Below are 22,579 nucleotides of genomic sequence, written 5' to 3'. Positions count from 1 at the left end.
AAACATATTCTGCTGATGGTTGGAATTTCAACTAGATCAAAAATAGACAGTGTGTGAAGTGTATTAATTAAGGGGATTTCAGCTGTCATGGGGAATGAGGATGCAATTAAAGGTGCAGGTCTTGTTGCACCCTCTTATTTCTAATACTGGATAAGTACAGTTGGCTGTCACTCTCACATCCTAATAGATGTGTTGTCCTGATTCCCAGATGAGGTGCAAGAACCTCATGCACAATCTATATCATTGTCAGACACCCCAATCAGGGAGACGGACAGGTCATAATGTCTTGGGCTATGGAGGAGGAAGTAGTCCTCTGGGGCCACGTAGTCTCAGTGGATACAGCAAATACGAGTTGCTCAGTAGAGTGTATTTAGATCTGTTTGCCCAGCCTGTTTCTAAGCATCCCCAGTGACAAGACCTGTTCTCATGAGATTTCCACTTGGATTTTCTCCAGTACAGGTTCACTGAGGCTCACCGTGACTGGCATTCAAGCTGTGTGAGCACATATGGTAGGAGAGGAGCAGTCCCTCAGTGGTACCCGGGGGAAGCCTGAAGGCTGGAACATGACTTGCTTATAAATACCCAAAAGAAGAGAAATGCACAGTGTTTAATTCCATGGGTGCCCAGAGGATCAAATCCTTCCCAGTTCCCTATCAAATTGGTCAGTAAAGCCATGTAGTTAGCTGGTGGGACACAAGCAACCTGTATACAAGCTCTGCAGAACACAGTCTTCTGCTCTGGAAGCCTTTGCTTTTCTGTGGATAATTTGGTTTGTGTCAGTAGCTCAAAAACAAGGCAAGAGGCAGACAGGACCAGGGGAAAGAATGCCACAAGGCATTGCTGAAAAACATATTGATTGTGGTGGTAGTCATAGTGTCATTTGCTTACTGATCATACCAGTATTAAATTTTTCCTAAGCTCTTGCAAAAAGACAAAGTGGTTTTGGATTACATTCATGACTTATACTAACAATGACCAGCAAGGTGAATGTGTGGAGGTGATGCATAGTTTCTTTGAGAGTGCCAAGAACATTTCCCACTGGCTTAGCTGGAAGTGGACTTTTGGACTTGATAAAACTCCTTTCTGAATCCTTGGGATTGCCCTTTCTCTCTTACTAAGACAAGAAAGAAAATTTTGGTGACAGTACTATTGTGCCACAATGCACAAATTGTTCAAGAGCAAAAGCATCTCTGTGAGCACAGAGAACAGAGGGATCAAAAGGAGAGCTTGCCAGTTTGACTGAGATCCTGAATTTAGACCTAATTAAGTACCTGGGATCTGATGTGTGAGATGCACTTTGAAGCATTAGAGAGATTCCCAGTTGGGAATAACATGCCTACTTGTATATACAGTATTGGGAGAACTAAATTCAAGCTATAAAAGTTGCATCTTTTACTGACTTGGCCCATAATGTCTTCTATGGTGACTGCAGGAGACTGATCACTTACATTCAGGGGAAAGGAGGTGAAGAAAAAAAAAATTGTGCAGCTTGCATTTAAACTGAATCTGCCAGTTCTTAGCAAGGTTCAAGTGAAAAAGACCAAATAACCAAAATGTCAAGAACGAACCTTTTCCAGGTTATAGATTCATTAAATTGCAGAGCTTTTCCTTCACCCATCTTTATGCATTTAGCTGAGTGCTTAATGAATGACAGTTTCTCTAAGATATTCCCTAGTCATAACCATATTCTATGGAGACCAGTTACAGCATCGTTATCATCTCTCACTCTATGAACATGTTATGTCAGGTTAATGATGGTTGCAGTGGGAAAGCATGATCCAGCCCTCTGAAGCCAAGATCTTGCTAACATTCCTGTAAATGATTGAAGGTACATGAGTAATCTTACAGAGTTCATTTGCCTCTTAATTTCTACTGCCTTGAAAAGCAGATTCCAGCAGTGTATCTAGGAATTCTCCTTTGTACTATTTTTAAGACATGACAGGAGTTCATATCCTCACTGCAACATAAATACTGTGGTTGCTGCAATTTGTAGCAGAGATAAGGACTCTCAGGCTGAAAGGAGACTTTTTCCTTTGATTTTCACAAATCATCGTGGTCAGGAGGGTGGTGTTTCGGCTTTCCTCCCAATCAGAAGAGACAGTGTTGCTGTTCTGAATAGTGCATTGGGATTGCTGGGAACTTGGTGGCAGCTGCTCTCAGGATTGTTGCCTGGTACCTTGGAGGCACTCTCATCTTTGCCACATCTGCCAGGCTTTCTGAGGGGAAGTGGGGAGTTTCAAGCAAAGCATGACCATTGCAAGGCATTAGAAGCTGAAAAGCAACCTAATTTTCCATATGCCAACATCACAGCCCAGGAATATAGGGTTTGAACCATTGTGGTACATGGTGGCAGCTGTTTCATTAGAAAAGCAAACTGCCTGGACAAACGAATCTGTTCTTTAAAAACCTGTGCACCAAAGATATTGGTATGAACATTTAGACCATTGACAGTGATCCTCCAGTTCCAGATTGAGGCATGAAACTCTTCAAGCTCACAAGGGTTTTTTGTTTGGTTTTTTTTGTTTGTTTTTCAAGCTGGGTAACTGTCCCAGCACTCTGAGTTGGAGCTGCACTTGAAGCAGTTACCTTCTGATATGTGTTGCTTGTAGAATGCAGCGACAACCAGGCATAGTGCCCAGAGACTGCTGTACCTTGTTAGCATGTGGTCCATATGTGTGAAAGTAAATCTTATTCATATCCAGAGATGCTGAATCTCTAGGATGCTTCAGCCAGAGCTAGTTGGAAAAGAGCAAATGCATTCTGCTGGTGGTGTTCTTAATGTAAACAGCAGTCTGTTTCTCTTGAATAGTTGGAAATGTTGTGAAAGACTTTATTTAGTATTGTCTGGGATAAAATGTTCCATCAAGATCATTTCTCCTGGCCCTTTGCCTTCTTCATGCTTTCTGTTAGGGGTTCCAACTACACCTGTGTACATGCTGTATTGTGAGCTCTATGGGAGGAGTCAGGTAGGTGGGGAGGAAGCAGCCAGGTAAACATAGGGCTCAGGGGCAAGGCCAGGAAGCCATCCGTTCTGATCAATGGGAAATGTTAGTTCAAAGACAGACATAAAGAATCTAAAATCTCTGTGCCATGAAATGTAAACTCTTCTCTGGCACTAGCTGGATATGCAGAGTTTACACTGAAGGTAAAGGCCTCTTAATGCATGGCAATTAGCACCAGAGGTAGTAATACTTCTGAGCACATTCAAAGGAAAGTTTAGTTGTAATTGTTTCAATTTTTTAAGACTTCTATATTTGCAAATCCCTGCTAAATCGATATTTTTGGTGCTATTAACCACACAGAGACACACACAGAAACCAAACATCAAAGAGCACGCAGAGGTGGGTTTTGTTTCTTTTATGAGTACTGCTGCAGCCTCAGAAGTAAGGGGGGGGGACTTGAAAGTGAGAGGGGAAAGAAAATCTTTAAATGGTTTAAAAAAATATAATCCTTGTTCTAAAATTTCTACTGCCAAATTTCATCACAGTCTAATTCCTTGCAGATGAGTTACAGACCTCTGTGAAAATAGGGGTTTACAGTGGAAACACTGACTAACTATAGCTATGCAGTCCCACAAATAATGATGCTCTAATTATGCCTTATGATTTAGCAGGACCTGGTTTCTGTGTAGCCCATGATCTTTTGCTAGTTGCTGGGTTTGGGAGCAAATTCTATTTGTTTTTTTTTCTTGACTGTGGCTTGCTTCCTTTTGTTCGTGTTATGTTGGCACATAGTTTTTGAAAAGCTTCTCTCTGAAGGGAGCTGGGCAGACAGCTATGATTAAGTATGAAATGATTGGGTGAGTCGTTTGTCAAAGTTATAAATAGGATACCACACAAACCCAACACTAATCTCACTGAAAGACAGATACTGGCAACATTTCTTAGTCATCTGTTCCTGACACTCAGGGGAGAACAGTTACACTTCCATTAAGTTTTCAAACAGAAGTTGCCTGAAATAAATTTCTCTGGTAAAATTTTGGGCATATGTACTATTAGCCATGCTGAGATCTAGCAGGGCACTGGAGTTTTAAATGTTCATCCTACTTTAGGCCTTGTCCTCTGGGTCACCCCTCTGTATGGGACTGAAAGGTGATGGTTCGACTCTTGTGGAAATGGAAATCTGTCCATGGCAGGACTGGACTGGTGCCCTCGTATCCTCATACTCCTGGATTAATGTTAAAGGCAGAAGAGGAGCTCCTTAGAGCTATCTATTGAATCTATAATCTGCTTTTGAAAGATCAGATGGAGGCATTAAAAATAAAAAAAGAGCAATGGCATAGGTACCTATGTGCTTCTGAACCAGAAGTGAAAGGCAGCATATTGAATTCCTTCTGCTGCAGATCTCTCACACACAGTGGCCAGAGGCCTCTGCAGACTCCAGCCTCGATGCTGGTACTCATCCAAGTTCTGCATCAGCTGCATCAGTTTTGTCCAACTGGAAGTCTGCAATTTCGTGTTCCCACAAGATGACCCTGTACTTGTCATTTCCTTTCTTGGTAGCTCAAATTGTAGGAAAGGGCTCCACAGTCGTTCAGCACCTTTGCTGCGAGCCGAAATGTTCATGAGATAAATAAAGCAAAGCAATAGCTGAAGACGAACCAAGCATTTCTGGGGCTGACAAGAGCTTCAAGTTGCAAAGTGAAAAAACCCACAGCAACCAGAACTTGCCCCTCCAATGCTGCACCTTCCCACATCCCTGCCAACACATACAGCGAAGAGTTCTAGAGGAGGTATAAACACTCCTAATTTATGGCACAAGCCAACAACTCTGCATAGGTTAAGTCTCTTAATTTTTTTACAGAGATCTAAAAAAGAGTGATATAGAATTTGTGAGGCTCAGACAATTGGTTACATGTGTGTTTTTACTTCTCATTTTGAAAAGTGTACATGCATTTGTGGAATTCAAGATTGATTATTGCCATTAAACTTAATTTCTTAAAATTTTTAGGCATAGGCATTTTGGTTTTGCAAACTCTCAGAATTAGATTCAGATCCAGGAACACAGTTGGTTTAATAAGTATTTAAAGGCAAAGTTTTTTGCAGACTGAGAAGAGATTTTCATTTTTTACCAGCAGACAGAGTGGTTGAGGTTTTTTGGTTTATTTGCCCTTGGGAGATTTTTGGTTCTAGAAGGCAAGATCCTTCTTGCACTTACACATCCTCCTGCAGGAAAAGAATGAGCTACTCCCACAGTCCACAGCACCATCAACAGTGTCTGTAGCTGTACTCAGCAGAGGAGGCAGCACACAGTCCTCACTTGGCTGAGCTGGTGACCAGGAGTGTGATTCATGAAGGTGAGCAACCACAGAAGCCCACTCAAGAATCATGTCCAACTTCGTCCTCTGATGTGGTGCATTGCACTTATTATAGCATACTGCAAGGGTGGCAGAGAGGTAAGAAACAGAGGGTGCCTTGAAGTAGCCCTATATTTAGCATGTGTCTGGAACCCATGGTTTTCACACCACCATCAAAATGCCAACTTCTTTATGAGAAGTTAATCCAGGTTTGATCTTTGCACTAAAATGACTGGGACTACCCATGAGCACTCACCCTTCTTCAGCAGCAGCCTTAAAAGCTGGCTGAAGCTCCTTAGTCTCTTTATCCCAAAATAGCCCAAAGTGTAGTATCACCATTTCTATTGCAGGGCTTCAGCAAAGGGACTGTGAAAGCCTTTTGTTTGTCACCAAACACTACTTCAAGTTCCTGTCGTGGATTATATGAAGTACATTTTTGTTGCTGCTTTTGTTTTCTAATGGAGAATAAAGCAAAAGCCTCCACCTCTTAAACCTGATAGTGGGAACTGTATCTTTAAGCTTCAGTTTACTATGAAGATTCCTTTTCCAGTCTGATCTTTCTGACAGCAAGCTGCCAGGGCACAGGGAACTGATGACAGTTTCTGATAAGAAATTGGGGGGAAAATGCTTAATTCATGGCTTCACCTGTTATGTAATAACATATTTATGTTGCTATGAAGTCTCCAATGAAACTGCATCTGATAAGAGTGATAGGTTTCCAGTTGCATCTTTTAGATTGCAGAAAACTAAGCATAAAAAGACTCATTGTTCCAAGAAGAAGGGGGAAAAAATAAACACAAAAACCCTATCAAAACGTCTGGTGAGAAGCTGATGTGCTCAGGACAAGTCCAGAAGGGGTTGATAGTGATGGATTATGACACACAACTTCAATACATTCCCACACAAGGGTTATGTGAAGAGACAAGATAATTCTTCCCTTGTCCAAGATTCCTTTTAAGGGTTTTCTGTTTTTCAGAGAAGAGAGGAGGAAAGGGCTGCAACAGTGAACTCCCTGTATGTTTCCCCATGGTCCTTGCAACTGGTGTAGGCTGAATTGAAGGCTTCTTTTAAGATTGATTCGTTTGGAGAGCCCTAATTGTAGACCATGTCCTGGCTCCCCTTTGAAGATTTTCATAATGGATCATTTCCTTTCCTGGAGCAGAGATCTGCTCAGGAGCTCCACAGCAGTAGGTCCAGTGCCCAGAAGGCGATCTGTGGAACATTGGGTTTTGGCATGTTCAGTCAGTCAGCTAGATAGAGGTGCTTCATTGCTTGTGGCATGTGTGGATTTGGCCCTTATTCTTTCATTCCTCCCTCAAACTGCTGAAAGAGGTATTTTCTACTGTGAATTATAATGCGTGTCCTAGTTTGTCCTTAAACACAGGCTTGGATTATTGCACCCTGTGCTGATTCCAGCTTTGTGTGCACCACTCAGAGACAGAGTAAGGCCCATGTAGCCAAGCAAGGATCTAGGTCCTGAGCGGGAAACTGGGGGAGCAGAGAGATGGGAAGGGGTGTTCTGATTCATTCAGAAAGACACTTCCAAGGACCAAAGGAGCAATGTGTGGGTGAAGTGCTTTCATGCAGATCTTTTCAACAAGAATCAAGTCTGTTGTCAGCATTTGTGACATTTTCTCTGTTCCCTTCCTTTGGGCACTTTGCCACCGTAGCATACATGGATGACATTAGGGTTTTCAGACTGTCATTTCTGAAGGCACTCTTATCTACTCTGTACTCTAACATTTTTCCAGGACATGGAGGTGGCTCTTCTCATCTGTTAATTAACTTTTTCCCCATGTTTGCCTGCCTTACAAATTCCCCTGACTTTGGGGTCTAGGATTAAACAAATTGATATCACTATTCTAGTGTGCAAGCATGACAGTGAGCTGACAGCCTCGGAGCCTGGGCTATTTTGTCAGGTGAACAGAGCAAATACAGAGAAAATTCCCACTTGGCCTTCCCTGCACCCTCCCTCAGAGCCAGGCTTCTGACTTAAACAGACCCCGTGGGTAGAAAACAGGGCAGTCCCGAATCCTTCCCACCCATCAGTGCTTTTCTGCTCTGAGGATGCCAGTTGTAATATTTCTCAGAAGTACCTGCATCTATTCACTGTGTCAGGGTTTCACTGTAATGCAATTACAGAACAGCACTAACCTGGTAGGGAGCCAACTCCACGCAGTAGCCAGATTAAGTTGTCTTATTTGGTTAACAGTGTTTTGATAGTTTATTAAATCCTTGTAGGAGTAGAAAGGTAAGGAGTGGAAAGTGCAAATCTGGTGATTGTACGCTCCTGGTTGTTCACTTCTGTTGGTATAATCCTGGTCTGAGTGATGAGCTGTGGGAACAAGCATTTAATGTTTTGCTATTGTCTCATCTTAAACACGGGCATTGCTTTAACAGAAGAGCCATTTTTTTTTCCAGTTTGCTGTTTTTATCACTGATGTGGAACGTAGTGCTTGTTTTTTTTATCTGGAATGAAAACATTTGTTCATCCCAGATAGCACAAGCTATTTGATCAGCCATCAGATGGTAAGGCTCTATTTGCTGCTGGCGTGGGACAAATTCAGACCTGTGGTGTGCAGCTTGAAAAGACTTCATGCCTTTGTTTTCAGTCTCTCAAGATACCCAGAGACTCCAGCAGCAGTAGCAAAGAGAAACAGGAGCTGTTTGTACTAGAGCCAAACCTCTCTCACCTTATTGAGGCTGGGAGGCAGCAGCAATTTTTATGGGGAGAGTGGAGTGGATGCAGCAGGTGAGATGACACCTGCCTCTTCCATGCAGCCTTCTGTGTGTGAGCTGTGGCAACTGCACTGTGGTGGCCTAGGTCACCCTGCATCTTGCTATGTAGCACACACTGAGGTCCATGTGAGGTTTCTGTAAGGTGCTGGTGAAGCAGAGAGCTTCTTTCCGGCACTGTCCCCCTAGCTGTGTTATAGCTCCCAGTCTGGCTCATCCAAGATGTCCCCTGAGTCCATAGTGGAGCTGGTTCCTGGCTATACCCTGCCACCTCTGCTTCTTATACCAAGTGTGCTTCTTGATCCAAAAGTTCTGGAATGTCATGGCTTCATATGAACATAGCCCTCCCTCATGACCCTATTCTGCCCCTGGTTTCTTGGCCAGCCCATGGCCTTACCCACCGTGTGTATCCTCAACCTGTGGTATCACTAAGATGACAGGGCTCTGTGCATTTTGAGCAAAATGAGAAGGTTTGCCATATAATGCTTAATATTCAGGACTGCTATAACTCCCCTGACATTATGTGCGAAGTGAAGCTGACGGAGACAATGCTCTTAATACCTAATCAGCAAATAGAAGATAGCGTACTTTGCCGACAGCTGACTGCAAATCAAAGCAGCAGGCTGTGCGGCACTTGGCTAACACCTGCCTTGGCAATATGGGAAAGTGCCTGGTTTGTATTCTGCTTAATAGAGCAGTCTGGTACCCGGTTCAGTCTGATGTTAGCAGTGACCACGAGAGGCCATCTGTATGCTTGAACATCTAATGCGAATATTATGGGGTGCGGGTGTTTGGAAGCGGCTTGCCGGCGAATGTTTCTCGGTGCATCTAGAACAAAAGCGTGAAGCGCTCTTTCTAGGGCAGTCAGACAGGACTGTCTCTTAGTCTGAATGGGGTGTGTTTTTGGGTACCCTTGTTTTCTCTAGGAGTTATCTTTGACAAGAATCTTTCAAGGTAGCATTGTGGTGCTGGTGCTAGAAGGTGTGCTGTCAGTTACTTATCAGCATGCACTAAATCATGTTCTCTTTAAAGTTATATATGCCAAGAAAGATGGGGACAGGCATACCTGAAGCAAGAAAAGCGGAGGAGCATAAGGAAGAGGGTTTTCTTTCATTGCACTACCTCTTTGCAAGGTATTTTTAACATCTGTACCACCTCCAGGCTTGTTTTGCATCAGATGCAAGTACTCTGACATGGTTAAGAAAAGGGGGGGGGGGGGGAAAGTGCCATTGTCTGAATTACACAGTTTTGTCCTCAGCTCCAGACCATGATGCTTGTTAGCCTGGATTTAGCTGTAAAGAGAGGCCAACAGAGAGTAGTGCCTACTAGGGATGGTAGGAGAGGGCTGGAGCTCCTTGGCTGCCAGATGCTCTCATGCTCACTGGCCATGCCTGGCAGGGAGATCTCAGCAGTGTGATTCAGCAAACCTGATTGCCTGAGACGTAGAATCATTAGGGTTCGAAGGGACCTCAAGGATCATCTAGTTCTACCGCCCCTGCCGGGGCAGGGACACCTCACACTAGATTAGATTGCCCAAAGCCACATCCAGCCTGGCCTTAAAAACCTCCAGGCATGTTCACCCAGAAACTCCTGAGGAGCAATCTTGGACTGTAGGTGTCCTGGCATGGAAGGCTGGACTGAGGCTGCCCAGGGGTTGATTTTGATCTAGGAGCATGAGTTTAATTTTTAGGGCAGTTTGGAGAGTTAATGGGAGGAGGGCTAAAAATATAAGAATCAGGATGGAGTTTTCAGTCTTCAGTAAATTAACCTCTGGGAGGAATGATTTTGTAACAATTTGCATTTTGATATTCTGACGCATCCAAATAACCCTAAACCTTCTGCAAATGTTATTAAATGTTATAACATCCAACACCCTGTTAGAGGGATAGAACCAGCACTATTTACATGGTTAAAGGAGGCAAGGACCCTTCTCTTAGTACTGCATTTTACACCCCTGGGACTGCTTATCCTTCTTATTTTCAGCTACAGAGCTATGGTGGGGTGAAACACAGGAGCAGTGAAGAGCTACAGAGCTTGTCTGAATTCAGTTAGCTGAGATTCTGCCACCCCACTGTCTTACACCATGTGTCATGACCACAGCAGTGCTAGGCACAGCCTGTGGCTGGTGGGCCCATCCCTGAAGGGAACCAATGTGGGCCAGGGCAGTGAGACTGGGAGCACACAGGGGAGGGAACCGCATCTCAGGTCATGTCAGTGGTGGCTGTGAGCAAGGCTTTTTTGCCTGCGGGGACCCTGCCATAAAGCAGCCTGGCTCCAGTCCCAAGGGAAAAGTGGTCAAGCAATTTAATATTCAGCACTCTCAAATGCAGTAATGAATCTGATAACCCAAATGATCTGCTAATCCAGCCAGCTGAGAGGGTATTTGAAGGACAGCCCGAGCCCCTAGCCAGGTAGTGCAATATTTTCTTGTCATCAGCTTTCTGCCTACTCCTTTCCAGTTCAGGGCTGTTAGTCATAAATGTTTGTTTGATGCTCTTTTCATGCATGCTCTGCCCTGTCTCTGTTTCCAAGAGGCTGTGAAGTTGGTGGCTTACATGCTACCCTGACTTGGGCAACCTTTGCAGGAGAGCCAGCTTGCCCAGGGAAGCCTAGATTGAACCATGCTTTTTAGCTGCCCAAGGCTTGGGCAAGCTGGTAGCTTTCCAGAGGGAAGCTGAGCATCCCAAATTGCATCTTCTCTTACTGACAAATGTGATTTAAACTCAGAATGCATAGAGCAGTACTGGTATTAACTGAGCCATCGAATGCACCATGGGTGCCTCTGTGCTCCACTGCCAGATCTTTTCTGCTCAGGGGCTGCAAGTCAAGGGCTGGGGTGATGTGGCTGAGTTCCACTTATGACCCATGTGGAACAGTGTCATTCTCTTTGGGGCTGACTCAGAGCTGGCCTGAATCACTGGGAGTATATCCATTATCTTCAAGGAGCAAGCCCTCTGCTTGCTGCCAGTTTGGCTTCTGCTGCGCTCACTTGTCTTCTGTAAAGCTCTTCCAGGAGCTGGGAGCAGGCATCCTCAAGCAAGTGGTTAGCAATGTGTCAGCTGTATACAAGGGGAAATTTCTCTGACGCAGCAGTGGAGGGGAGAACACACACTGTGTCTTGCAGATTTGCTCCTCATAAAACACCTCTAGCTCTCCATAGACATCTGCAGATAATCTCCTGCCAAGGGGACCCAGAGATATTTATAGTGCAGCTTCAGCAATGACTTAACAGCAAGTTAGCAAACAAGTGAACTTTGAAATATAAGGAGAGTAAAAATATGGTCTAGAGTGCATTTATTTTGGAGTCAATTAAAAAAAAACAACCAGGACATTCAATAATAACAATGTTTTCAGGATGGGTCTGCTGAAAAAGCAAAGAAAGCAAAGCATTTTTGTAGCACTGTAAGACTATTCTGTGCACAGTGAGTTTGAATTACAAAGACAAATGGTAAAAACTTTGCTTCCCACTGAGACAAAGTGCCGTGGTGCTGAGTGCTATACAAATGCCTGCAGAAAGCAAAGTGTTGCTTCAAAAGGGATGGAAACTGATCTGAGTTCAAGCATTAAGAAAAACTATATTCAGTTTACAAAGTTGTGGTAAAATTAAGCAATTTTAGCTACAACTGTGACTTTTCCCTTGCTTTCTGTCTTTTCCCCTGTCTCTTTGACCCTCTGTTGCACAATGCCAGCTGGCTGGCGATTATTTGAAGCTCTGCTAGCACAGCAAGGTGTTGGACTGATGCCATCTTGCTGAAACACGCTCGCTGCTTTGCCTGAGGGGGGAGCGTGGAGGTTTTTGTCTGGTCATGTCACATTTTAATTAGCAGGCTTCACACTTCTGCCGCTCCTCATGTTCCTCAGCACATCACAGGGCTCCTCCTGCCAGTTCATTTTTCCTCTTGGGACAGGTCCTTCTCTTCCCCAAAGGCAATCTCCACACTTTCTCCCTTTCCTTTGTTTCCAAAGCCTATGTGAGGAACCCACCTGACAGGCAGCTTTGAACATGTAGATGTTTCCTTCCTGGGGTAGCCAAGTTTGCTCTCCCTAATTACAGGCAGGTCCTTTGCTGAGGTGGTAGGAGGCCATCCCATAGCCAGACCCTGTTCCTTGGCAGCAGGCCAGGAGATGGCAGTTCCCCAGGTGGTCCACTCTCACTACTTTCTCTTCACTTACCAGGACAGAGGATTTGTAAATCCCTTTACTCCACTCTGATGAGACCCTACTAGCAGTGCTATGTCCAGGTCTGGAGCCTTCAGCACAGGATAGGCATGGACCTATTGGAGAAGGTCCAGAGGAGGTCACAAACATGATGCAAAGGCTGAAGCCCCTCTGCTGTGAGGACAGACTGAGAGTGTGGGTTGTTAAGCCTGGAGGTAAGAAAGCTCCAGGGAGACCTTATGGTGGCATTTCGGTACTGAATGGGGGCCTGTAAGAAGTCTTTGTAGCAGGGCCCATTGCACAGGACCAGGGATGATGGTTTTAAACTAAAAGAAGCAACAGACTGGATACAAGGACATTTTTATTTATTTTTTTTTTACCATGAGAACTGTGATGTACTGGCCCAGGCTGCCCAGAAAAAACATTCCAAGTCAGGTTGGATGGTGCTCTGAGAAACCTGCTCTAGTTGCAGTTGTCCCAGCTCACTGCAGGGGAGTTGGACTACATGACCTTTAGAGGTTCCTTCCAACTGAAAGCATTCTATGGCTGCATGAATCTAATGGGTTGTTTGTGGCTTAGGCTGAACCTGCACACCCTGGTGGATGACAGTGAATGGAGAAGCAGCATCAGTGCTCATGCTTTTGTGTGCTATCGAGTGCAAGGGCTCATAGAACTGAGTTGCTGGTAGCAGTGACAATCTTTGGGAAACACTGGGATCCTTTGGGGTCTATTGTCTTGTTTATAGGGCTTTCAGACTGGCTGGACACTGAAAAGGCCTCACTTTGCAATGCAGAGGGCACCATAGGCAGCATGGAAGGACATGTACTGCGGTAAAACAATTGTCAACAAAACTTTGATCCTCATCAGAAATTCTGTGGCAGCAGAAGTCAGATGGAAGAGGCTGGACAAGAAGAATGTTTTTAATTTGCCATGACAGGAAACAAAGCTGTGTCTTGTCAAAAAATTATAGTTCCCTTTTTCTGCCTGCTTGTCACATGTCAGCAGTCCTCATGATGACTTTCCTGTACAAATGCAGCTTTACAGAAATGAGCTCAGAGAATGAGTTGTAACAGTCCAGTTTATGAAGGACAGATAGGCTCAGGCAAGCTTTGTAACTGAAACTGCAGTTGGTATTGCAAGAATTGAGCCACATGATGTTTATATTTGACTATGTTTTTCATATTGAAGCAAGTTGCTGCTTTTCCTGTTGCTTTGACAGTGGGGTTAAGTGGTACCTCGGTACCCATGGGGACTGGGAGGGAGATTTGTTGAGAGATGGGACACCAAGGGACACACCACCATCCCTCACATTCAGTATTCAGTATCACTAAGGTTGGAAGAGACCTCAAAGATCATTGAGTCCAACCTGTCACCACAGCCCTCATGACTAGAGTAGGGAGGACACTACTGCCCACTGCAGGCTTGAACTCACAACCTCCTCTCATCTAGGAGCACAACACAAGCCTGGTGATAAGTTATTCACCTGTGAAATCTGGAGAGCAATGATTCCCATCAGATAGGCAGGAAGGCTGCTCTGTCAGTGCTGAAGCACACAGTACCCAGTTTTCCAAGGGCAGACTTACCCCAGCCCCTGCAGAGGTTGCTCCAGAGCTGTATATGAGCAGGGACCTAAGGGCCATCAAAATGCAAACTCATTCTGAACGGCTTCTGGTTAAAATACATCAACTACAGGGCACACATGTCAAAATTTCTTTTAAACTACTAATGACATGGCATTCACAAGGGTAGGACATATGTCCAGTTTCAAAGAACCTTTACCTGAAGCACCCATTTACTAAAGGCTTTACACTGGAAATATTGGAGGACTTCAATAGGAAACTCTGGAGGACTGTGTAGGTTCGGGATCTGAAGCTGTTGAGAAACACAAGATAAAACACAATTTAAAACAATGTGTTTCAGCTCAGCTATGATGTTAAGACAGCAGCCATATAGAAGTGTCAGCAAAATCATTGGCAATCTTAATCCAATTATGTTAAGTACAGTAGCTCCTTTGTAAGTGGTTTATCTTGGTGCATGCTTGGAGCAAGTTGGGGGGTTATTCTTTTGAAAAAACAACAACCCTGATATTTGATTTCATTCAGATGAATTCTTCTTGCTGGGTAAGGAGAAACATAGGGTGTGTTTGCAGGTGGATGTATCTTTCTTTGGAAGGATTCATAAGAACTTAAGCAATTAATTTTAAAATGTTGCTGACTCTACCCATGCAAATGTTTGCACAATAAAGAGATTGCAGAGGGCAGGAAGAGCTCCCATGCTAAAGAATTTTTCAATATGACTGCAAAATCTTACCTTTCCCATCCTTCCCTGTAGCAAAGGGTATATTCAATCAGTGAATGTCATTGCAGCCCCTTTTTGGGCAGTGTTGTCCCTTCCTGGAAGAGAATTTTTTCACTGAAAAAGTAGTAAATGAGGAAAATTCAACGCGTTTGGAGGTTAATTAGTCAACGAAAGTCCAGAGGCATTGAGCACGTCTCTGTCTTGTGGAAACCTCTCACTTGTCTCACCTCTCTGGTTAAGGAAATGCCTTCTCAGGAAAGAGTTGGGGGGGAGGGGGTGTTTGGTTTGGGAGTGGGAAGAACATGTTGCAGTTGTTTTAGTTTTTTTCCTGACAAAGTCGTTTCAAACAGTTGTTTAAAACCTGTCATTTAATCAGGGACTTCCATGTCTTCTGGAATTCTAGGCAGAGCTGGATTCTAAGTCAGACTTTGAGCAGGAAATACTTGTATTTCCCTTCTCCTTGCCCAGTGTATGAATTTTAGCTCCTTCAGTTTTATTTCCTTCACAGTCAGCAGTGCATTCACACCAAGCACTATACTAATGCAGTCTAACTCAAAGTTAGGGGGCAGACACATAAAGCCTAACACAGATCTGGGTTACTGAGGAGTTGGAGTATTTTTATGCTGAGCTTGTCTGGGGTTCAATCCTTCCTTTTCCAGAGCTGGTTGTTCAACTACACATTTTCTCTCATTTTAGGGGAGCACCTGCGAATCTGCCCACAAGGCTACACCTGCTGCACCAGCGAGATGGAGGAGAACTTCGCAAACAAGAGCCGCAGTGAATTTGAAGCCATGATGAAAGAGGCCGGTCGCTCCGTGCAGACAATCCTAACGGCGCAGCACAGAAGCTTTGACAGTAAGTAAAACCTGCTTGGTTCCCCACTGCTCAGGATCCAGTCACTGCTTGACTTTCCAAGCACTGTTCAAGATAGGGGTTCATGTTTGACACACATTCCTCTGCATCTTGTTCAATGGTTTGCATGAAACTTTGACCTTCAGTAGGAATTGTATAATTGTGTCTCGGGCAGTGGTTTTGCAAGACCAAGTCACTTTGAGAACTCCATTTCAGTGAAGCCATTGAAGGAAGCTGGCAGGCACTCATACCAACAAATTGTGTACCTTGGCACTGACAGAGCTTTCACAAGCATGGTGTAATCAGGTCTTACCACAGCAGCATAATATTTGCAGTAGTGATGTATAACTTGGCACTGTGCCTTGAGCTGTAAATTGAAACTCGGTATGGTAAAGGTAACTGGATAGCCCTTAGTAGGTGGGGAGGGTTGAAGGAGGCTTGGGTTTTTCTTTTCCTTTCCATAAAGATTGCAAATGAAAGATAGGTTAGTGGTTCATTTTAGACACTTACAACTTTCAGCTTCATGCAAACATCAGAAAATATTGTCCAGCAGTGAAAGTCATGGAGACTGTGGAGCATAAGATGGGGTAAACAAACATGCTCTCCAAAGTACAGTATTCCTACTAACATGTTAAGCCAAGGCTAAGGATGACTCTCTTGACTTTTATTGTTCCCTGAAGAATCCATTTGGCAGTGCACAGTAAGCCTCAAGGTCTGAAGGCCACTGGAAATAAATGGTTTATTGGCAAAATTGAAATGACCTATGATTCAGGAGCTGTATCCATTATCAGATTTTGAAGAAGGTCAGACATTTAGAATCACAGTCCTCCTAACTTTATCAACAGTCATCATATGGAGTTATTGTGAAAAGGAGTTGGGGAAAGAAGCTGTAAGAGCCAGAAAGGTGGAACTGGAAATTTCAAGCAGTAAATAATAGGTCTAAAGAAATAAGCCTGACCTTCAGGGGGCTGGTAACCAAGATTAAGTGCCTTACACTAAATAGCAAGAAAAGGCAGTGTGTCTCTGCAAAGTGTGGGGCCAAGGTTGGCCACAGCGAACGCATTCCTTTAAAAGCTTAGCATTAATTGATTTTCACCTTCCTTAAAAAGTAATAACAGGGATTTTCAAAAGAGCCTTCCAGTGTTGGTTGCTCAGGCTCAGGTCTGAATGGAACCTGACATAGCTGCTGCTGAGCACACTTGCTGATCTCTAAAATCTAGCCCCTCACAGGGGCTAATGCAGAATGTCTGCCAACCTTGGCACCCTCTCCCTGCACTGCCTGTTGCGGCATTGACTGATATATCTGCTCTTTATTTTTGCCACAGATACTCAAAAGAATATAGTTCTGCATCTGTCATGTAAGAGAGTGCAAAAATTGGTAGAAGCTTGGAGGATTATATTGACAAGTGAAGAACTAGTTCAGTACGAGTGTGGTGTTTTGGTGCATTAATAGTAATAACAGCAATAACAATAATAGTAACCAAATCCAACCAGGTGAAAGGAGGATGCTTGTTTTGAGATGCCAGTTAGAGCAGTAATGGTTTGGCTTTGTGTGTGTCTTTGTTCCCCAGCATTTTACAAAACCAGAGCTTTATTTCTGTGCATACCTGAGTTTATTTTAAGCATTAGTCAACATTAGTGTTCAGTAAGCCAAGTATTACTTTGACAGACCATAATGCACAAGTCATTGGTGTTTTGCAGTGGGAATAACCTCACTTGAGCCCACAAGGCCAATAAGATGTCTCCTGCTCCCATTATACCTTTTTAGTTTGCTTAACTACCCTTGCAATCAATACAGAGTTTATAATTTATGCAAGACGTGATTTTAAAAAGGAAGAAAATCATCATATTGTGTCTGAGTTTCAAGCATGACTTCACCTATCAGCAGTTGTTTTTTTTCTTTAGCTACTGCTATGATTTTAAATTGAGGAAGTCCTGTTGATGGGGCAGTGAAATCATCTCAGGTCCTGAAACAATGCCACAGAAATCAACCTATTTTCTAGTTAATGTTATTAATCTCACTGTTAACAAGAATTTGTAGGTAGTGATGTTTAGAGGTGTCAGTAAAAGAGTTTTTAATATCAGATTGATTGAGTGCTAGTCTTTCTGGTACCAGCTGCCTGTTTGTTCTGGATTTCCTTAGCAGCAGCTGGAAGTGCAGGCTTGGGGGTTACAGAGGTATCGATGCACAGCTTGTCTTCATGTTAGCAATTTCATTTGGCTTTAGGAGGACTTAGTGAGGAAGGCTTCACTGGATGGGTATGTCCAACCCTTGCTTGTAGTATTTGCAGCCTGGAGATCAGATTATTCATATATTCTCTGCTAGCAGGTGTGGCACATTAATTTTAGACCTGGAGCTGTCTCTTTCAGATTCATAACAGCAAATCCCGCTTCTGTAATCTCACCGCTGATCATGGCAATAGTCTCTACTTGTGAATTGCCCTGAAGCTCAAGCTAGAAAATAGCAAGGCTACAGCAGTCTGCCTCTGAAGTAATATTCTTCATGTTAGCGTTCAATGTTTTGCTTTGGAGAATAATTCATCCTTGCAGGCAGTGATCTGCAAAACTCTGAATTGTCAGAGTGCCTCTGCTCTCAGCTATAGCTGTGCCCTCTTGCAAGAAATCTGCCGTTTCAGCCTTGATTGGCTGCTTTTGGGGCCAACATTTTGTGGCCAAGAGCGGAGTGTCCTGTCTCTCATACAATGTGCTTTTAAAGACAATATACATCCAAAGCACAGATGACATATGATAGGTATAGCTGTATATTCCAAAGTGATGCGTGTGGAATAAGATCCTATGGTCTGTGTGCTCTCTCTGCATAGCAGAGGACACGTCTTCTGGGCTGCCCTTCCTCCAGGATCTACCAGGGCTATATTTAAAGCTGAACCGCCCACAGGACTGCTTAGCTGCTTACTAGTGCATTTGTTGTTTTCCTTTAGTTTGCTGTAGTTAGCAGGATTTGGGGGCATCAGATTTGAGCTACACATGTGGTCCCTGGCTTGCTGTTAGCCTTTTAGCTGAAAAGATGGTATTTTTTGCTACAACTGCCTGGTTTTAATTAAAAAGGAAAAAAAGGAAAAAAGGGGGTGAAAAAAAACACAACACAGACCATGATGAGTGATGGGAGCATGTGTTTTGGATATGTCAGTGGAGGACATTGAGGTCAGAGTAGCAGTGTTTCATTAGCAAGATTATACAGACAAATTCTTTGTTAATTGTGATGTCCCAGGGTTCTTGATCAGGCAAGGATGCAGGGTTTTTTTACCTGGGTGCACAAACTGGGGCAGGGACCTGCTGAAGGCTGCTAGGTTGGGTTTAGATAGAGTTTATTTACCTGACAAATTCCACATGCTCCCCACTTTTAAAGAAAAATGTCAGTAATAAAAATGAAAACAAGATTGGGACTCTTAAAGGGAGATGGAACAGCCTCTGTTGAGACTGCTCCTAAATATTGTTTAAACAACATTATACAGGCCTCAGATTTCAGTTGCAGAATGTGCTTCTCTTCAAACAGGTACCATCTCAGTGGATGGGAAGTTCTCAGTATCTCTTATAAAATTAAACACTTTGGCAAAGAACTTTCCTCGAGCAGATGATTTCAGGAACCTGCTGTGAGCTGCCTGTTGCCCCCTCTGCCGGCTGCAGAGCAGGAGTTAGCCAGTAAAGTGCTTTGGTGCTTACATTGTGCTGAGAGCAAGTTAGAAACATTCTTCTGTTCTGGGGAAGGTTCCCTGGGAGACGTGAAGTGCATATCACTCAATTGTATGTCAGTGTTGTAAAAGTCATGGCACTTCCAAACTGCTGTGCTTCCCAATAAAACGTGTGTCTGTATAATCTGTTACAGAGGTGAGCCTGGAAAAATCCCTCGACCATGCAGGAAAGGTCATGGGAGTGATTTGTGATGCCTGGTCAGAGCAGGGACTTTGAGAGCCAGAGCAGCCTGGGGTGGCAGCACAGGCTAGGGCTGCATGCCTGGTGGAGTGGTAAGAAAGAGAAGGGAGCAAGAGCAAGAGATGCTTTGAGTGACAGTGAGGGCCTGCAAGCTGCAAGGAACAAGGCTGTTTTTCTAGTCTCAATGAAAGCTTACTTGTTGAGAGTCTAATCCTTGTCTGTCTCTCTTTTCTTTTTTCCCCACTTAAATCACTTTTTAATACTACTGCAATGTTGTGCCAATCTGTCCTTCCCAATCATTTTGGTACACTCAGCAAGCACTCCCTGTGTGACTGCTGACCTTTAGGTGTGCGCCAAAATTTAGCTGTCCTGTCAGAATTATTTCATGTTTTCAGGAAATATCAACAAGCCAAATCAAAAATCTTGGCTGTTATCCTGTAATGCTCAGTCTGAAAACAATTTGTAGCTCTCATAAATTCTGGGATTTTTTATTTAAGCTGTGGCAATCAAATGCTGATGAAAAATTATGTATTTTATAGGTGGCTGCTCACTGGAAAGCTCATGTCATGTGAAAGCTTTCATAATGTCCAATGCTGGTAGCTGGAAACTGCATATTCTGAAACACAGACCATGCAGATCATAGTCTCATAGTATCATTCAGGGTTGGAAGGGACCACAAGGATCATCTAGTTCCAACCCCCCTGCCATGGGCAGGGACACCCCACACTAGATCAGGCTGGCCAGAGCCTCATCCAGCCTGAGTATTTGAGAATTGGTTTTAGGCAGCCACCTTTGTTTTAAATGCTGCAAGGTAGGGAACATCTTCGAATCTGTTAAAGATGGTTAAAGTTTTAAAGCTTTCTAAAGGCCTCTTGTTTAAAATTTGGCCAAATGTGCCTTTGTCAGAGGAAGTGACTTCATTAATCCACAGTATTTGGTGTTTCAGCCCCTAAAGGACTGTTTGGGGAGAGAGACATATATACATACATTTCTTTAGATGTACTGTGGACGTTCAGGGAAGCTGCTCAGGAGGCTGCAGTCAGTCCAGCAGTCAGAGCTCTGCCCTACCCGGCTGACTTGAAACCTGGACTGCAAAGTGCAGACAGTCTGAAACTTTCAGGTACTTATGTTTGGTGACCCACACATCAAAAGATGTGTTTGGAGAAATGTGGAACTTCTCTGTACGGAAAATGGTTGACACAAGACTGAAGCAATGATTATCTATGCCATGGAGAATGCAGTACCAGTGTGCCCCAGACACACTGTCCCAACATGACCACGCCCCACTCCAGCATCCTGCTGCCACCATTCTCAACTGAGTGTGTTTCTTGAAGGCATCACATGGTCTGGGTTTGGCAAGGTGCTGTGTGAATGATACTGGGTTTATGTAGAAACAGGAAAGAAATCTTGGGGCTGGTTATGGCTCAAAATATGGAAATGGTGCTATGTTTAAAATTCCTTTGTTTCAAAGGTTGTGGAAAGGAGCATTTCTGGAGTTAGCAGTGTCCCTCTGGCACTCCCAGCCTGTGCTTGCTGAGCTGGCTGCCTCCCACTGCCCCTGGCATCGGCAGTGGCTGTTCCCTAAGGCCAAGCATTTGAGTTTGGTCTTTAAACATACTGCTTTTGATCCAGAAGTCCCTAATTAGGCAGGAATGCTGCTTGCCTTTTTTTTTTTTGGTGGTAACTCCCCACACTAGGGCTCTGCCCCTCAAATTGTGGTGTGTGGCCTCAGTTGGTGGCCTTGGCCATTCTCTCAGCTCTGTGACAGATCACTGACCTCTGGGGCATCCTTGGGCAGATGGGGTCCCAGCACCCCATGAGACAGCAGGCTCAGTTGTCCCTCCAGATACATCGGGGGGACATCGAGGTGTCTTCCACAGCTCACCTGGTGTTTGCCTTTCCAAACATCAGTGTCACATTGGCATTCTGCTAGTCTTATAACTGAGAACCTCATATCAAGCAGTGCTTGTGCACAGCTAGCTTTTCCAAAACAGAGAGTATAAGCAGACCTAAAACACTTCAGCCACCAAACAAAACATCAGAGAAACTGAGGAAGTAGGTGGAATTAAGGGGAGGAAGGCATTTAAGATAAGCAGGAAGCTTAGTGATTTTTTTTTTCCCTAGTGAGGTGACAAAGACACAGGAGAAAAGAAACCTGGGAGTCAACTGCTTTTGCTAAATAACTGTTCATCACCTGCATTAAATTTCTCTGGCAGGCCAGGGTCCCCTGTATGGCAAAACTGTGCTACTCAAAGCACTGTTAATCGTTTTGTACCCCCTCTTGTATGGTGCTTGCACAGCATTGTTTGAAAGAAGACCAGCTGTCCCCAGGTTTGCCTCTGGGATGTATTATCAAAAGCACTTAAGAGAAGGGACTGTCAAAGATGATTCCTTTGGCTCCTCTGGAGCCCTTTCCTTAGTTTTGGAATGAGACAGAAAGAAATAGAACATCCTTTAACCTGGAAATGGGAAAAAAAACAGGGTCTCAGATGGATCCAGGACAGAGAAATAAACATGGGGATTCTCTTCCAGGCCCTCTTGGGAGGAGGGCAGCCAGCATTCTCACTCACCTCCTTCCTTATTTCCCTAAAGGAACCATCTTAAGAAAACCCTAGCAGAAGGTAGGACTGATGCTAGTCCAGCTGTTACTCCCTCACAATCATGCTCTGCAGAAAGAAGATGCTTTCATGTGTGGTGCTGAGCATCTCATTTGGTATTTATGGTTTCCTGGAATGGGGCGTGGTGTCTACCGAGGTGCATTCCTGAGCTCTGCAGGATTAATCCTGACAGGTAGTGGCCTCAGGGGAGCAAATGCTTAGGCTCACCTGTAACAGCTTTAGCACCTGGAGTTTTCTCTTCCCCTCACAGCCACTTCTCCTCATATTTAATCTGCAAGTCTCCATTGTGTGCTGCAGGGTATATTTGCAATGTACGTGCAGCACTTTGCGTAAAGGATGGCATAAGCACAATAATCTCTCCTATAGAAAAGAGAACAACACAAGGCAGTGACACTGGTTGGAATGAGAAAACTGCACTGGGATGCCTCCTGCAAGAGCTTGCACACCCCAAGAGATGAGCTGCTTCATCCCTGCAGAAGTCAGATTAAGTAGAAGACGTAGATCATGAATCTCAGTTTCAGCAGCTGTCACCATGTTTTGTCAAAAAAAGCTGCCTCCAAGTGCTCAGAGAACAGTGAAATGTGCATCTGCTAGGGGACATAAAAGAAAGCACCTGCTCTTCCGAGATACTGGATGACACAGACATATTTTGCAAGAAATTAGTGATGTCCAGATAGTCGTTTTAGAAGAAAGTGTTGACAGAGTTTATTCTAACATTCGGGAATCAATG

At 44.0% G+C, this 22,579-nt stretch overlaps 1 protein-coding gene across 1 annotated transcript in view; it reads left to right on the top strand.

Moving 5' to 3' along the window:
• GPC1 (glypican 1) overlaps nt 1-22,579 on the top strand; it is a 217,840-nt gene that overhangs the window by 92,668 nt on the left and 102,593 nt on the right. The window contains exon 2 of the mRNA XM_068145413.1: nt 15,185-15,343. Within this exon, the coding sequence (XP_068001514.1) occupies nt 15,185-15,343 (159 nt within the window). The remainder of the gene's footprint in view (nt 1-15,184; nt 15,344-22,579) is intronic.

Source organism: Melanerpes formicivorus, unplaced genomic scaffold, assembly GCF_026170545.1.
Source record: "Melanerpes formicivorus ecotype bairdi unplaced genomic scaffold, bMelFor1.0.p_v2 SCAF_12, whole genome shotgun sequence".
In the NCBI taxonomy this organism is placed as follows: domain Eukaryota; kingdom Metazoa; phylum Chordata; class Aves; order Piciformes; family Picidae; genus Melanerpes; species Melanerpes formicivorus.
The sequence above is the reverse complement of the archived record's forward strand: the minus strand, read 5'-3'. Positions and strand labels throughout refer to the sequence as shown.